Source organism: Bos indicus, chromosome 2 (assembly GCF_029378745.1).
Source record: "Bos indicus isolate NIAB-ARS_2022 breed Sahiwal x Tharparkar chromosome 2, NIAB-ARS_B.indTharparkar_mat_pri_1.0, whole genome shotgun sequence".
Taxonomy (NCBI): domain Eukaryota; kingdom Metazoa; phylum Chordata; class Mammalia; order Artiodactyla; family Bovidae; genus Bos; species Bos indicus.
In genome coordinates this window covers 31054814-31073184 of record NC_091761.1, presented here as the reverse complement: position 1 = coordinate 31073184, position 18371 = coordinate 31054814, and the positions used below count along the sequence as shown (strand labels likewise).

At 36.6% G+C, this 18371-nt stretch overlaps 1 protein-coding gene across 8 annotated transcripts in view; it reads right to left on the bottom strand.

Annotated features, from left to right (window-relative positions):
• The window catches only part of SCN3A (sodium voltage-gated channel alpha subunit 3), a 121331-nt gene that overhangs the window by 85340 nt on the left and 17620 nt on the right, over positions 1-18371 (bottom strand). For 7 of the 8 annotated variants that reach the window (XM_070803976.1, XM_070804005.1, XM_070803969.1 and 4 more), the window contains exons 2-3: positions 13762-13957; positions 3828-4141 (exon numbers count right to left, since the gene is read on the bottom strand). In XM_070803976.1, the coding sequence (XP_070660077.1) occupies positions 3828-4091 (264 nt within the window). In that variant the 5' untranslated portion in view covers positions 4092-4141; positions 13762-13957. The remainder of the gene's footprint in view (positions 1-3827; positions 4142-13761; positions 13958-18371) is intronic. The other variant, XM_070803972.1, reaches the window with a different exon arrangement.

Genomic DNA, 18371 nt, shown 5'->3' with positions numbered 1-18371 from the left:
CTGTTTAGTTATGAATATGTTTTCACTATTCTCAAGTTTTACACGATCAATTTGAATGCCATTAAAATGCATTGTGATGTTGCTTATATGATTAAAGTAACTAAGGGCTGTATCCTAGACATTCATGTTCACTGACAACATGCTCTGTTTGAGTAGAATATTGTGAGTATGATATTTACATTTAATGAATAGAAAATATTTATATATAAGTGTAAAGCATAGAGAAAGCGACCTCCCTGCACGTTGCCTTTTTGTATTCAAGACCATAGACCTAACCAACTATTTTCTATGAACTGTCTGTAGATTTGAAAAATGCTCTGATAAGGGAAAATAAGCTGTTCTTTACTAGCACTGAGATTATTCACAAGGGAGAGTGGGCACTGGGATGCCTGCTCTTGAAACACAATGCATTAAAGGATTTTTGAATTCATAGGATTAAATCATTTAATATTATAGTCAAGCAATCTGGGTCTGTTTAGATATTCAATGATAGCAGTAACATGTAAAGTTTACCACAGTTTAAGGTGCATTTACTCATTTTTTTTTTTAAAAACAATGTCCCTGAAAAAGCCAACTGTAACATTGAGAGGATTTTATTTTGAAAAATTTCCAAGCTCAAAGTGAACAGAAATGAACTGTTTCTTTAAACATGGAAGCCTCTCCTCTTCCCATAAGATTAGCCTTTGCAGTACTAATGGGATTAAAAATGACATAGCAAGGGCATCTTCAGTGAATTTACTGATTCTGGAATAAAGCAGACCTTAAGAACACAATCCCAGTTTATTTCTGGAGAACAACCCCTCACAGAAAGAAAACCTTGAGTTCTGAGAAGTGAAGAATAAAAGGTTGTTGTCCTGTATGGTAAACAAATGACAAGAAAGGCATTTGAAATTTGGGGCTCTTTTGTTGAGAGATATATTGAAACTGAAAATTATTGGAGAGAATGACTGATAAATAGAGGAGAGATCAATAGTGTCAATTCCAAAATCTGTTCTCCAATAAATAGTAAGTAATGATGTGACTTAAGAAAATAGTACTATATATTAAGGTGATGAATGTTATATCTGAAAGTATGTTAAACTGGTTATTATCTACTTTGGAATGGTGCTTGCTTCTTTTTTCCAGGTAAATGTACATTTTACAGGTTCACTAAAGGTTTTACTACTTAAGGCAAGAATAAGTTCTCTGAGTAGAACCATATCCATCAGAGAATTGAAAATTATATAACTAATTTTTCAAAACATTTTCTTTCATTATATGATAAACACAGTATATAGCTTTGCTTAGTGATTAAGAGCTCTGGAGCCTGACTGCCTAGGCTCACATCCTGATTCATCACTTACGGAGTGTTAACTTTGGGCAAGTTACGTAACCTCTCTGTGCTTCACTTCTCCATCTATACAATGAGATAAATGTAGTACATGCCTTGTTTTTTGTTGAATGTTACATAAGTTATACGAGTTAAAGCACTCAAACAATACCTGACAAAGTATGAGCATAGCAAATTTTAGCTATTACCATAATCACTGTCACTAGTCTCAAGTTTCATTTGATCAATTTGAATGCCATTAAAATGCATTGTGATTTTGCTTATATGATTCAATTAGGTATGCAAAATTATAACATTAATTGATGGAATCAAAGTTTCATAATGCTTTATAATTTTAAGACACCTTTCACCTGCAATTATTCCATATAATTAACAAGCTTTATACCATATTTTAAATTCCAGAACTTCTCCATTAGCTTCTTACATTAGCTCCTTCTGTCCCAAGAGCTATTTTCTTCAATAGCCCTTCATCCTTCATCCTTATAGACTCATCATAAAGGAAAGCAGGGCAAACAACAGTATACACTCTGGATGTCTCTTAAGATGAGTCATGGCCATTATGAATAAATATGGGTTCCACTCTTGTTGTCAGACAGGGAGGCAATAAAAACTGACTTTGTTAGCACATAGAGAGCAATTCTGTTTCCTAGCGGCAGACTCACGTTAACCAAGCTTGAAAGCCTGATATAAAGTTAAAATGCCAATCTATTTATATACAACCAGATAGATCACTGTCACATGGGTTGGAATAATTGCTGTAGCAGAGCCAGCACATTCTTTCCTTTAAGCAGATGTATGGGAAGACGAATTATAATAAGATACTCTTTGTTGAGTGTGGAGTCCAAATAAGCTGACTTAATTAATTAATATGGATGTTTGATGACATCTCAATTAGGTGGCACAGTGTAGGCCCTCCCCAGTGTAGTGACTTTCTGAGAGGAAAGTACTTTCAGGACTACTACTAACTGAAAATCTGTCTCCCTGAAAAAATGTTAATATTTTTCTTCATTATTCTCTTTTGCCCCTCCTTAATTTTACCAATTCCCTATCTTAAGGATAGGTAAAATTCCTTTCTTTAAGTAGCAAATACTTTTAATCATGTCAAAGTATAAGTCATACTGTCATCTCTTGAAGGCATCTTTGCAAATGTATAGCTTGAATCAATAATTTCCAGAGGAGAATTTTCTTCTAGTTTCTTGGGGAATATCTCACTTGCATCATCATATGTAATAATACAGTAACTAAATTTCAAAATTTTCTTTACCAATTCTATAGTAAAGTACTGGAATACATTACTTTTAGAACTATATGAATATATATTATATGCCACCTTTCATGCAGCTAGTTTAAAAGGAAACAGAAAGAATCAGTACTTTAACATTATCCTCTGTATGTACATAGCTTCATACAATATGTACATAGTTTCAGAGCAGTAGGGCTAGTTCCAGGTCTGAATGGTTGTCAGTTCCTTTAGCCATCGTTGATCTTATAAGCTGTATGCTGCTTAAAGAATACAGTTTCTTTAGCCATTCCTTTTAAAAGGGCTGGCTTTGACTAATAAAAGTGCTCATTTTTTCCTTTAATCTGTAAGCCAATAACTCTTGGCGATATTAATGTTCCTTTAGTTTCTACATGGGCCAGTTTTTATGTCTGTGAATGTGAAATATAAATCATGGTTGTAAGCTGCCAAAATACCTAATTAGAGAGCACACAATCTATCATGAATTCTTTATACTTCCTACAAAATACTGCACGGTTGGTTTAACATAAAAAAACTAGCTAATTCTGACAGAATTATATGGTTATTATAGTATTAGAAAGACACAGTCATAATTGTTGATTTAAATCATACATAGTTGGAAAAACTTGAGTTTCTGTTTCTGTTTTTTTGTCTTCTGTTCTTGACATTTTTTTTTCTGAGTGATGTTTTAACAACATATAAGTGTTCTGGAATCTAGCCTGTCACAGATTAAGTTTAAGAGAAACTCCCTATCAGGTTACTGGACCCCCCAAAAATGTATCTTTGGGTGAACATTTTTTTCTATCTTCCTATAGGAGGATGCTAAATAAAAGATTATTTATTACCCTTTAGACTACAAATGTATCGTGAAGAAACCTCAAGTCAAAGAACTGAAAACTAAGGACATGTGCCCTGTAACTCTTCTTTCACACAGCTATTATTCTGTTGTCTACTGTGTGTTTAAATATGTCACCAATAACAGATGTTTTGCTTTGTTGGTGTCAATTTTAATTTTGTCAATATCAGTGACTGTGAAATTGTAGAAATGGTTCATCTCTATATCACTTCACTTTGGCCAGATCTTGACTTCCTTTCTTACGTTTCTGCTCATTATATTGTACTTAAAAATAAGTGGAAATAAGTGTTATAAAATCTTAAACAATAGAAAACTTATGGTGCAGGGTATCCATGAGCCCCAGAAAAGTATATTAAAGTTCCAAGTTAAAGACTTATGGGAAGGATAAAATCAACACTCACTTTCTTATTGATATAGTAGGGGTCCAAGTCCTCCAGCGGCTCTGACACCATCCCTGGAGGGATGTCTCCGTAAATGAATGGAAGATTCTTTCCAGCCTCCAAGTCACTGTTTGGCTTTGGTTCGTTCTCTTCATCATTGTCTTGTTCTTTCTTGGGTTTCTTGGCTTTCTCTTCTGCAGCACGTTTTTCGATAGCAGCAAGAGATTCTCTAGTAAAAAGGCGGAAGCTTTCAGGTCCTGGGGGTACCAACAGTGCCTGTGCCATCTTTTCATCCTGCACATTTAATTACGTTTAGCTTCTTGCATAAGAATAGCCTGCAATTAAAAAAAATGCATGAGGGTTAGGAAAGCAAGAGAATGAGAGAGATTAAGAAAATCAACCAAAATGTTATTTAATATTTCTTGTATTAATTATTTTAATGTAAACATTAAGTAATGCTTTTCATGCTGCACTACAAATTTTAACTTAGAAATATCATTCAGTCTAATTTTCAATAAGACTTTATATGTCTGTTCTGATACCTTTACACCAAAGCATAGTAAACATTTGGTAAAGATTAGTGCCAAGAATGCTTGTCGATAAGATTACTTAGGGACCCATTATTTCTCTCCCTCCTCTTTTTATCATATCTTACTAACACTCCAAAGAAAAATATCCTGGTGACAATATAGTGATATACTGCAGACTCATAAAATCTCAGGGTAGGAAAAGAATTTTGTGTAACCCAACCACTGTTCTAATTACCAGCATCATTGAACAGTGGTTCTAAGGCAAGGTCTGACTGTCAGCATCGACAGAGAAGGCAAAGCTGTTTCCTTTTAGCTTTTCACTTAGGTTCCTCCTGAGGTATCTTCTGAAGCAATGCAGAATGTATTTACTTTTCCTGTCTGCTCCTCTTTAAGTATTCCAGGACAGTTCATCTTCCTGAATCTTTCATTTGGTGTAGGGTTGTAAAGGAATGGACTATGGAGCCAGATTCCTTCTTTTCTAAACCCTGGCTGTCACTGTTGAGCGGCATGACTTTAAAAATGTAACCCCTCAGTGCTTCAGTCTTCATCTATAAAATGGGGATAATATGAGTACTGAACCCCCCAGGTTAGTAAGGAATTAAAAAATTAATTTGCATTAAATATTTAGACTAGTTTCCAGAATTAGCAAGCGTTGTGTTAGTGTCAGTGATCGTAATCTAATTATCTTTAGTTCCTTGCTTCAACCTTTTTCTCTGTTGCGGTTTCAAGCATCTTTGCAATTCAAGCCACTGTTCTTTAAATAAGGTCCTAACTTGCTGGAACTACAGCTAACTGTGGAGCTTCAGGAATGGACTGGGGAGTGCAGAGTACAGGGGCACATTCACACACGCCTACCCCATGGCTGGAAGAGGAATGGAGGAGACAAGGCAGACATGCGGAGTGGACCCGCTCAATTTCCCAGGGGAGGGAAGAAATTCTGTCTGCTGGAAATGTGACAGAACTGTCAGAAATACAGGAAATCAGCTAAATTTTGAAACATGAGTTAGCAGTTATTTTATTTTGCATTGTGCTAAGAATCTCATTTTAAAAATCCATATAGAAAATAGAAACAATAACAATGAAATGCAATGAGTACATCAGCCATCTTGTAGAATGATCTACAACCATGGCATCAGAATAATCACGGAAGTCATCTGTGATATTTCCCTATCCCCAGACACCTGCCTTCCTCTGCCCCGACACGTACTCTAGTCACCATAGTAGTTTATCCCTAAATGGCATTCTAATTCTTGGCAGTTCGTTGCATGGAGATAGTGAGAAATTCTAGATCTTATAGTGACATAAGAAAAATAGTGACTCAAAAAAAAATGTATGTTTTTGGAGTGTATATCTGAATTACTGGCTCCCAGGTCTGTCCCAGTGACAAAAAATATTTTAATACCTATGTCTTGCCATTGAATTCATATTCACAGTATGATACCATCATTATATTTCCTGCTATTATGAAGGTATATTCCAGATAAGTTATAAATTGTCAGACTTGTCAAAAAATTGTGCCATATCCCCTACTAGTTCTGAAAAAAGAACTTCTGATTTGTGATGGGACATCAAGTGGTATATGGATCAGAAGGTTTGGGGACAGGTATTCTGTTTTACTTGAAAATCAATCAGCTCTCTATTTTGTGCCTTCTAAATTCATGGTAGATGCACAAAGTAGAATTAATGGTTTCAGCCATTTTATGTTAAATCCAGTGGTGACATAGTCATCTCAACTCTAGGCAGCTGTGGAATAATCACAGCTTTTGTACTTTTCAGTGGGGAAGGAGTTTGTCTTTAACTCAAAGCCTTAAACAACCAGGTATGTGTAATCCACCTGTCTCTTATCACCTGTCTTGAATTGAATGGATAAGGGTTCTTCCCAAGTGCTAAATGAAAATGACAAAGCATGAGAACAATATCTTTAAAAATTTCTGTGGAACTTGGCTGCTCTCTTAAGGGACAAGAAAGGTTGCTTTTGTAGTTAAGCATTCACTCGAAGTGATTTTGGTTTCTTTATTGACAGTGGGAACCTTGCCGCAGTTGGTTTCAGAGTCTGTGACTACTGACTTTGTGGTATTGAGTTTGTCACTTAATCTTCCTCAGCCTCTTTAAAGCACCTGCTTGCCAATGCAGGAGACAAAAGGGATGTGGGTTTGATCCCTGTGTCAGGAAGATCCCCTGGAGTAGGAAAATGGTAACCCACTCCAGTGTTCTTGCCTGGAGAATTTCATGGACAGAGGAGCCTGGTGGGGCCCCCGGTCCATGGGGTTGCAAAGAGCTGGACACAACTGAGCACACACAAGCAAGCAACCTCACTGACATTGAAACACCTTATCATATATGTGACAACACTTTTCCATAAAGAAATAACTACTTTTACTCATTTAATTAGAGTCTCCTGGCTCCTGAGTTCTAAAATGAAATTATTTTAAACATATCTAATGTAGAAAATCTTCCAGTAATCTTTATAAATGACTTTGATTTCTCTGAGATGACACACAAAAAGGTACCATCACAAAATCATGACAATTTATTTTAAAATAAATAATTTACCTTCATTCACTTATCAGGGGCCAGAATAAAGATCTCGAGTCTTGATCAAAAGGAAGTAAAGACGTCTCTTTGAAATTACCATGCTGGTGTCTCTAAATCCTGAGAAGACAGTCCAGCTCTAGACTCTCAGCTTTTTGTCTGCAAGGAGACCTAGGGTTTGCTCAGTATTTGGGTAGGCTGAGACATTAAAGATTATAGTGAACAGAGTTTCTTGGGGCTTCACCTATAGTGTTGCTGTTTAGAAACCTCTCGTAGTTCTTCAGTAGTTCTATTTTAATTTTTTTCTATTCTTTCTTGTTCTTTGTGAGCTTATTATACTGAGCTCTTACATAATTTTATATTCCTATTAGGACAGACTTTAAAAAATTAATTCCTGCTGATGCCTTGGTGTGGAATATCTATTATTAATGAATATATATGCATTATAATTTATTAAAACACATCAAATTTTCTCTAGAACTGTCCTTGCAAGGACAAAAAAGGAGAAAAGATCTGAGATGATCTCTTTGATTAAAAACTCTAAGTTTGTTAATATGTATCAATAAAACAAATGCATCCTTCTTTTAATCAAGAAAGACTGTGGTTCAGAATATCTTATTACAGGGATGGATGACAGAATTTCAAACCTGGAAGGAAACTTAGGGTCATTTATTTAGGAAATATTTATTGAGGGACCACTCTGTATCAACACTGTGCTTGAACTAGGTACCCATAGTCTCTGCCCTCAAGGAATTGACTGTCCATTGGGAAAGACAGATTTTTATACTAATAATTATAATATAATCTTATATAACTGGTTATTATCTGAGGTGCATTAAAGGGAGGAGTTTATTCTACCCAGGGAAGGGCATGGTTAAGACAAGTTTTCCTAAGGAAGTGATATTAGGGTAAGTTTTGTAGACTGGTTGGAATTTGACCAGCTAGTTGTAGTGGTGGTGGTAGACGGGGGAAGGTTGGGAAGAAGCCATATTAGTAGAGACCTATTAGGTAGGCAGGGGGGAAGCATGGATATGGACCCAGAAATAACAGAGCGTGGATTGTTTGGGAAGAACTAACTATAAGAAGTTCATTATGGGTGGAAGTCAACCTGCCTAAAAGGGAGGGGAAAAATAAAGGAATGGAATTTATGCAGGATATAGATCACCAAAGGCCTCATTCAGCACACTAAGGAAAGCTGTAGGTGGGACACGCATGATCACTTTAAGATTGGAAAGATGGTGGCAGTATGAAGAACGGACAGATAGGGAGTGATCCTAGAGCCATGGTTTTTAAACATTTTGGTTTCAGGATCCCTTAATGCTCTTAAAATTATAGGTGACTTCAAAGAGCTTTTGTTTAAGAGGAGACTTATCTATCCATATTTACTGTACTAAAAATTAGAATAGAAAATTTAAAAACATGTCTTGATTAATGTAATATGTTTACATATAAAACAGATTTTTAATGAAAACACCTTAATATACCAATCATGTTTCAAAATGAAAAGAATTGAGTGAGAAGAATGAACTTGTTTTACATTTGGGCAAATCTCTTTACTGTCTGACTTAATGGAATATAGCTAGATACTCATATCTGCTTAAGAATTCAATCTGTTGAGATATGTTGTTTTGATTAAAGTACAAGAAGAAAATCCCCTCACAAACATGTAGTTGGAAAATAGGGAGCATTTCAATTTCTTTATGAAGCAGTTGTGAATATTTTTCTTTGATAAACATTAAAACTCTACAAATGGTAGTTTCTTAAATTAGTTTCTACGTGGAATCTAAAACTATCAGTGAACTTCTGATTGATCTTGCCCTTTGGATGGATTTTGTACCATCATGCATAGATCATTTGGAAAATATCAGCACATTGCTATGCAGATTTTCCAAATTTTGACCAACTTTATCATGTAAATTCAAAAATAGCATTTGTTAATATCACCATTGATCTCTAGAGAAGATCATAATGTATTGGGAGACTGTCAAGCTCCCAGTTCAGTTCAGTTCAGTCGCTCAGTCGTGTCTGACTCTTTGCAACCCCATGAACTGCAGCACGCTAGGCCTCCCTGTCCATCACCAACTCCCAGAGTTTACTCAAACTCATGTCCATTGAGTCGGTGATGCCATCCAACCATCTCATCCTCTGTCGTCCCCTTCTCTTTCCCAGCATCAGGGTCTTTTCAAATAAGTCAGTTCTCCCAGCTTCAGGTTTTCCAGAATTCCAATTTCCCCTTGAAAGCTCCAATTTTAACATCGACAACAACTGCTATCATTTGCTTTCCCTGAAGTCACAGGTTTTTCCTTTATTCACTTTTGAGAAAATATCTGCCAAATATCCGAGTCTGAATAACCAGAGTTTGTCAGTTCTTTCTGTCAAGTGGAAATGGTGTTCCGCGAAAAAGTAATGCGCATTCAGTTCTTGACTGACACAGTCACACAACTCTTTTCCTTGAGACAGCTTTAGTGCTCAGTCCACAGAGGAAATGCTTTCTGTATTCTTTCCCTATCATCATACAGAATATTAAAAATAAGTGTTCTGTAGGGTCAAGATTTAATAAAACTAATAATTTTTACTGCCTCATCAAAGATGTTCTTATGCGAACTGGCATTTTTTTTTTTTTTCCTTACCAAAAATTGTGGTGAAGAAAACAAGGACTCCTCCTACAGTTTGGTGCCACTGCCTTGATTCCTGCTCAGGCGTTAGCAGTTCTACTTCCATGACTTTAGCACTATCGGTGCAAATGTCAGAGCAGTGAAAAAAGGCAAATGACAATTTGGTATTTTTTAAGAAAATAGTTTAGACCTCACAGACACTCTGAAGCAAACTCAGGAACACCCCGGTGTCTGAAACCACCCTTTGAGAACAGCCTCCCTAAAAGGAAGCAGATGGACACCAGTGGTTTAAAGCAAAGGGCAAGAGAATTTTATTGTAGCTTTACTACTTAAGGGTGTGGACTTGGTGGTCAGGACTGCATTCAAGCCCTGGCTCCACTATGTTCTAGCAATGTGATAATTTTTTTTTTTTTTAATTCTTCATACTCGCCAGGTTCCCTATGAAGGTAATGATAGCAATGACAGCACATATTTCATAGAGTTAATGTTAACCTTTAAATGAGAAAATGCACTGAAAGCTGAGCAGGTGCCTGGAGGATAGAAGGTCTTCAATAAATTAGAAAGAAAACAAACCATGGCTGGAGGTTTGTACTGAAGGCACAATTAGGAAGAGAAAACCAATGAGATTTTGTGATGATTTGATATGAAAGGTGAAGAAGAGTTATGGGGTCAAGTTTATCTCCAGATTTCTGGTTTAAGCCTCAAGTTTAACCCAACCAAGAAGTAGAGGTTTGTAGGAATAAATTCTGCTTGAGTTTTATTTAGTTTGAGATGCCTGTGAGACAACTGGATGTATATTTATCTGAGACTCAAGAAAGCTGTCTGGGCTGGGTAAATGTTGATTAAGGAGTCACCAGTTAAAGCTGACGGAGAAGGCAATGGCACCCCACTCCAGTACTCTTGCCTGGAAAATCCCATGGACGGAGGAGCCTGGTGGGCTGCAGTCCACGGGGTCGCTAAGAGTCAGAGACTGAGTGACTTCACTTTCACTTTTCACTTTCATGCATTGGAGAAGGAAATGGCAACCCACTCCAGTGTTCTTGCCTGGAGAACCCCAGGGACGGGGGAGCCTGGTGGGCTGCCGTCTATGGGATTCCACAGAGTTGGACACAACTGAAGTGACTTAGCAGCAGCAGCATTAAAGCTGAAGAATACACAGTACATTATTGAGGAAAAAATTGGAAATATGAAGAAGCAGGACTCTTGTGATTACCATTTTTTTAAGGAGAGGGAACACAGAGGATATTAAACAGTGAAATTAGAACAGTTATATAGATGCCAAAAGAGGAATTTCTAAGAAGTTAATTAAAAGGCATGCATTGGATTTGACAAAAAGTCCAGCTACCTGCCTTTAAAATAAATGAGGAACAGGCACAGAGAAGTAATCTTCATTGAAGTATCTGTCTATTGACAAACACAGATTGTTGCCCTAAAGCGACACATTTTCCGTACATTCTGTTCTTGACTGATTTTTCCTATTATTGTTGACATTTTTTATCTTGAATCTTACTATTGTGTGATTTGATATTAAAGATCTAAGCTGTGTATAAGTACAGAAAGATAGATTTGTGTAACCCAGATCAGTTTTCCAGGCTCACGTATCTGTGTGCTGTGATACTAACATAAGCTGCTGAAAACATGTAAAACCAACGAATACAATGAGTACAAAATTAATAACTGTTAGTGAATCAGAATCTGAGAAAAATGGCACAGTAAATATTTGAGATATGCCGTAGCACTACCGCAGCAGAAACAAAAGTATTTTTTCCATTAGTCATTTAGCCCGTGAAGTCTCATCTTGCCTAATTTTCCAGAACAGAAGACAGTTTGGTGAATTGTATTGGTCTATAGCCTGTTAGTATCAATAGTCTCTCTCCGTCTCTGTAGGGATTTTTATAATTACGTTACAGACAAAATCAATTAGTTCTGGTCTATTTCCATGGAAACTGAATTATGTCAGAGGCTATAAATTTGCCATCTTCAAGGAAGGAAAGTTGTTCTGTGTCATACAACTTGAGAGATCAGGGAAGGAAAAAACAACATCCGAATATATTTTCATGTTCTTGACGACAAGAGAGAGAGTTGTCAGAGAAAGACTGGTTTCATTAGTGAGAACAGGATGCTGTCTGTGTTTTCTTGGTATCAACAAAAGAAATAGGAAAGGTATAATCTAAAAGATAGAATGGACCAATTAACTATTTTCCTGCTAAATAAAGTTATTATTTTTTCCAAAGGAATTTTCGTTTAGGGCTTATAAGTGGCATGTGTGACCAAAAGCATATTTTATCAAAGGCATACACATAGCATTCAACACATTATAATAATAACCACTGGGCACTCACCAAGGCTGAATAAAATATTATTGTCTATGTTTTAAAAGTTTTGAAATTATTGCTTTGTTGGTGTGCCTACGTAACCAAGTGACTTTGAGGATTAAATAAAATAATAGATAAAACTCAATTGAATGATCACTATGTCTTAGATAATTTACGTCATGTAATTTACGTACACTAACTTATTTAATTGTCATTTTAACCCTATGAGGGTATTACTATTACTATTTTCCCCGTTTTACAGATAGGAAAACCTAGGTATAGGTAGGTTGGATAATTTGTCCAAGTTACAAAAGTAATAAGGAGTCAGGATTTGAATACAGATAGTTTAGGATAAAGCCTGGGTCCCAAGCCTGCAAAATGAGAAGAATTTTAGTTCATGTCTTCAGAAATGGAATTACGATGAGTCAGCTACCTTATTAGGAGGTTATTATGTACAGAGGTTGTTATGTATGTATGATGTTAGGAATGGGGTGGTACCATCTAAGAAGCACAGCAATAGAGTCCTCACCTTTGCTTTAAAATACAAAACAAACAGGAATGAATTAATAAACATAAAAGGCACATCTAATAGATACCTGTTCACATGTATGTTAAACATGTTGGAGCTATTTAAAGGTAAATTAAATTAACTAACGGTCTGGACAAGCCTATTGAGAAAGTAACTCTGTAGTGTGGCTATCACCATACTATGGCCAAATACAAATTAAATCTCGACTTTCTCTACTATTGTTCCCTTCCTGTCAGATAAACACATGATTCTCCATAAAAGAACTACTTTGGTCTTTTTCTACCTGGACTTAATGTCAGACATCTGAAAAAAATAGCTGAATGTGAAAGCAGAAGTTCATCTCTGGCTTCAGAACAGTTTTTGTCTTGGAAATAATTATTATTTTTTAGGAGATGATGTTGCCTGTGACTTTATCATTATCAGATAGATATACGCTCAGAGAGACCACTGCTAACTAATAATGACAATTAAGCCAATATTGTAATAAACAAATCAGCATCATTGGTTTTATCAGCTCCTCAGTTTGTCTACTGTGTTTTCAAACTGAAGTAAATTTTGTGTTCATCTTCCCAACAGCCATTCCACTTCAATACCTCTTTCAAACCCCTTGCCTATCATTAGTTAAGGATTAGACATTTGGTCCAGTTCTGGCCAATACAAGATGAGGGCAAGTCTGCCAACTTGGCATCTGTAAAAGTTTTCTTCACTCAAAAAAGACTGAGGGGGAGACAGAGTTCTCTGTCCTATGGACATTGTTGCATCAGGGTATGATGGTCCTACTGCCGGCACTTAAAACCAGAAGGCGTGCCATTGTGAGGGCAAAGCTGACACGCTGAGGGTGGCAGATCACAGAGACAGATCTGCCCTTGGGCTCTTGATGGATCACTCACCTCCTGGACCCAAGCAGCCTCTGCACTGCTTGTTAGTTCAATAAACATCCTTCTTGACTTACATAATTTTAGACAGCTTTTTTCATTAGTTGCGACTGATAAACACTCCTCGGTAGGTTCAAAAACTTGGCCAGTCCAGGAGCCAGCTTACAGTCCAATTCTGACTACATGTTTAGATGTCCTTTATCCTATACACATAGATGACCTACAGAACCAATTACCAAATAAATAAGTTCAACTAAATACAATCCTGGATAACTTGCTGAATACACAAGATGAATGTGTCTCTTGAGAGAAAAAGAAATAAAATGCTGGTTTAGTTTCTCTTTACTTACATCAATAGCCTTTGTCATCTCTCCACTCCCTGAGGTCATCTCTGCCATGTCTCTTGAGTGTTTTTCTCTTTGGGAGGAACAAACTAGCAAGGAGGCAGGAAATCCCTCTTCTGCCTCCTTTTTGTCCTGAAACTGTTGCCATTGTTAGTTTACTAGATTTTAGTTTACTTTGCACAAACACGATTTAGACCCACTAGAAGTTTAGGTACCTTAGATAGTCACAGCACCTTTTTCCGGAAAAAACTCCAGGCCAATTCTGGGAATTATCTCATTTGTTCTTATACGACCCTTATAAGAGATTCTGTGTTTTTATTCCAGTGTGCCACTCTGCCACAAATCCTTGACAGGTATCTCATCCCTGATGAACTCTGATGTGGCTTGACATTACCTTCCTTGCTCCATGACCTGTGAAGAAAGAGAACACAGGTGAGGTGAATCCAGCACCTTTGACATTTGGATTGATATGGGTACTCTGTTTCTGGATCTGGATTTTGTATGCACTTTGTTTACTTATAGTCCTAGATCAAGAAATCAGGATTCACACAAAACATGTTGTGTGAGCCTTATGAGCAGCGTACCCTTGTGTGCTCAAGGGATGATGGGACCGGGAACCATTGTCAGGATCCTGCAGTGGGCATGGGACTCACCTCCTTCAGTGGCAACCTTGATTCCAGTCCTTCTGAAGACAGACTGGAGCTCCAGGGCATCTGCCTGTTCTTCACCTCCTACTTCCTTCCCTCCTCTCCTCTCTTTACTGCCCCTTGGCTTCTTTTCTTCAAATACCAGAAAGATCAAAGAGGTAGACCCTTGGAGTGTACGGTACACATGGAGGTTATGGGTTATTATCCTAATTCCTTTTCCTCTCCACCTAAAATCCCATTTTATTTGCTAAGATAAGACCAATAAACTTTATTCAATGGCTTCTATGAATAAATTTTAGATAAGCAGAGGTGAAAAAAACCAGCATGTTAAACCAAGGTGTAATATATATCAGTCTGATGTCATAGTCCTTCCGGCTATAACCATTAGCAATGGCTAAGCCTAGTTAAACCAATGATTATTTAAAAGGACGATATATGAAAGTGAAAGTGTTAGTCACTCAGTTGTGTCTGACTCTTTGCGACCCCATGGACTGTAGCCAACCAGGCTCTTCTGTCCATGGGATTTTCCAGGCAAGAATCCTGGAGTGGGTTGCCATTTCCTCCTCCAGGGGATCTTCCCAACACAGGGATCAAACCCAGGTCTCCCACATTGCAGGCAGATTATTTACCATCTGAGCCACCAGGGATACCCAATCAGTATCCCTGATTTAAATCAGCAATTAGTATTTTTTAAAATACTTCATTTCATGTATACAAATCTTACATGGCAAACCAGTCTGGATCCTCATGAATGAATCTCTTTTTACAATTTACTGTGAAAAAAAAAGTCCCATTAAATGTCACCTTTTTATTTAATACATAGTTTTTTTTTTTTTTCATCTTCATCTCCAGAGGAGAACTCACTCCTAAACAACAAATCTCTTCTTTAATCTGTCATCAGAGTGATCTTTTAAAAATATGTATCTTATCCTTATTAAACTTTATAAGTGCTTCTTAGTGAGTTATACTTAGGAAAGTGTGCCGGTGCCTTTATGATCTGGCCTTTGTCTTTCCTCTCTTTCACTTGGTAGCAACACAGACCTGGCTCTGCCATTTGCTAGCTGTTTAACATTGAACATGTTACCTGACCAGTCCAATTTTTAGTTTCCTCTCTGTTCATGGAAACTATAATACCCATGGAAAGAGGGTTGTTGTTAGAATTAAATGATCTTCACACATACACACATGCATGTAGAGTCATTTGTACAATAGCTGGTATAAAGTAGGTTTTCCATAAAAGCTGGAGACTTTAGTAGTAATAGAAGTAGCAATAATAGGAATAACAGTATTATAGTTATTATTACTTTACTAATACCCATCATCAGATCTTGAAGCATTAAATTTCATTCAAGTATTACATTGTTAAATTTATAGTCCTTAAATAAATGTTAGTTGCTTCTACTTTAAGTCACAGGCTAATAAACACTACTTCTCTCCTTCACAGCATGTAAATAACTGAGTTTTCAATACCTTGATCTTCATCCTGACTTATAATGAGCATGGTATTAAACAACTAAAATATCAAATTTAGATATTCTAAATTATGTGCAGTCTTTTCTCTGGAAACATTTTCAGCCTTTTCTCTGGTGCGGGGGTGAAGTTGGGAGGACTAAATATCAAAGAGAAACTAAGAACTTCAGGATGAACAGAAGAGTAGAGTTTGAAAAAGAATGCCAGAAAGTTCTGATTCGCTTGAGTTCTTCTTCTTCACCCTCCCCTTGTGAAAATCACTGATTCACGGATTAGAGAAAATATATCTCATGGCCTGGGCTCCAAATGGGAGAGATTTTTTTCAGTCTCGAGTACACATGGGAAATAGTGATTTCTGCATATGGTTTCACACTCCAATTTAGGTCCAATACTTTGAGTTGTATTATGTCTTAATAAGATCTCTATCTCACTCATCATTTGAAGAAGACCACGGTTTATAGATTAATTGTAAGATAAAATAGGACTACTTGAGTTAAGAAGAGAATGAGGATTCTTTAAATCAGTTCTGAACTTCAGTGAGCATAAGAATCACTTGGACTGCTTATTAAATCTGTAGACTTCTGGGTTCAATCTATGGAGATTCTGAAAAAATTAGTCTTGGGCAAGACCCAGGGATCTGCATTTTAAAACAGTACCTTAGATTAATTTGATGGAAATGGCACATAGAGTACAGTTTAAGAAGGTTATTCTGAAAGGAAAGAGTAGAGATTACTATGAATATGAGATGGTCACTTTATACAATCAAGGCTGGAATTTAGCGCTTATGTTCCCAATAGGTAAGGAAAAGTGGAAGTACACAGAATCATATGTATCTGATTTTATTTTAGGAAACAAAACAAAACAAAAAGATTCTTAAACACTGTGTATAAAAAGACAATCTTTCTCCAAGAACCAAACTGAGGGAAGAAGTTTTGCTATCAAGGGACACTACATAACATGCTTAGCAGATATCTTAAATTTAATTTCACAGAAGACCCATACAAGGTTTAATCTAATAAGACTTATACTAATGGTTAAAGTAGTTGAACTCAGTGAATTCCATTAAGATGGTGATGAGATAAGATGATTTAGAAACTATACTTTCAGATTATTTAATATAAGTATTGGACCTACAGATCCCCCCAAAATGGATAGCCTGCCTTTGAAATTATCTTAAAAGAATTTTAGCAGTTCAGAAATTAAGGGAAATTCTTTATACCATGAATGAGGAAGTTGTTATTCAAAGAGTATGACAGAAACTTTACTCTAAAAAGGGTAGATGTCACCAGCTGAGGAACTTTGCTTTAATTTTATTTTTCTTAGCTCATTTTTATTTATACTGTTAATATTATTAATTGTAATATTAATACCAACAGTTGAATTTTCTAGAGATGAGTTTTATATTTCCTTTTGTGTAAGTTTATCCTAATAATTGATTTATCCTTTAATTTCTTCTAGTCCAGTGTTTAATTTTTGTCTTGAAATTATCTTAAAAGAATTTTAGCAGTTCAGAAATTAAGGGGAATTCTTTATACCATGAATGAGGAAGTTGTTATTCAAAGAGTATGATAGTAACTTTACTCTAAAAAAGGTAGGTGTCCATTGTTTTTAAACCTTATTTTGCCTCTTTAGTTTATCCTTTAACTATTTGCAAGAATACACAGAAGAACTGTACAAAAAAGATCTTCACGACCCAGATAATCATGATGGTGTGATCACTCACCTAGAGCCAGACATCCTGGAATGTGAAGTCAAGTGGGCCTTAGAAAGCATCACTATGAACAAAGCTAGTGGAGGTGATAGAATTCCAGTTGAGCTGTTTCAAATCCTGAAAGATGATGCTGTGAAAGTGCTGCACTCAATATGCCAGCAAATTTGGAAAACTCAGCAGTGGCCACAGGACTGGAAAAGGTCAGTTTTCATTCCAATCCCAAAGAAAGGCAATGCCAAAAAATGCACAAACTATCGCACAATTGCACTCATCTCACACGCTAGTAAAGTAATGGTCAAAATTCTCCAAGCCAGGCTTCGGCAATATGTGAACCGTGAACTTCCTGATGTTCAAGCTGGTTTTAGAAAAGGCAGAGGAACCAGAGATTAAATTGCCAACATCTGCTGGATCATGGAAAAAGCAAGAGAGTTCCAGAAAAACATCTATTCCTGCTTTATTGACTATGCCAAAGCCTTTGACTGTGTAGATCACAATAAACTGTGGCAAATTCTGAAAGAGATGGGAATACCAGACCACCTGATCTGCCTCTTGAGAAATCTGTATGCAGGTCAGGAAGCAACAATTAGAACTGGACATGGAACAACAGACTGTTTCCAAATAGGAAAAGGAGTACGTCAAGGCTGTATATTGTCACCCTGTTTATTTAACTTCTATGCAGAGTACATCAGAGAAACGCTGGACTGGAAGAAGCACAAGCTGGAATCAAGATTGCAGGGAGAAATATCAATAACCTCAGATATGCAGATGACACCACCCTTATGGCAGAAAGTGAAGAGGAACTCAAAAGCCTCTTGCTGAAAGTGAAAGTGGAGAGTGAAAAAGTTGGCTTAAAGCTCAACATTCAGAAAACGAACATCATGGCATCTGGTCCCATCACTTCATGGCAAATAGATGGGGAAACAGTGGAAACAGTGTCAGACTTTATTTTTGGGGGCTCCAAAATCACTGCAGATGGTGACTGCAGCCATGAAATTAA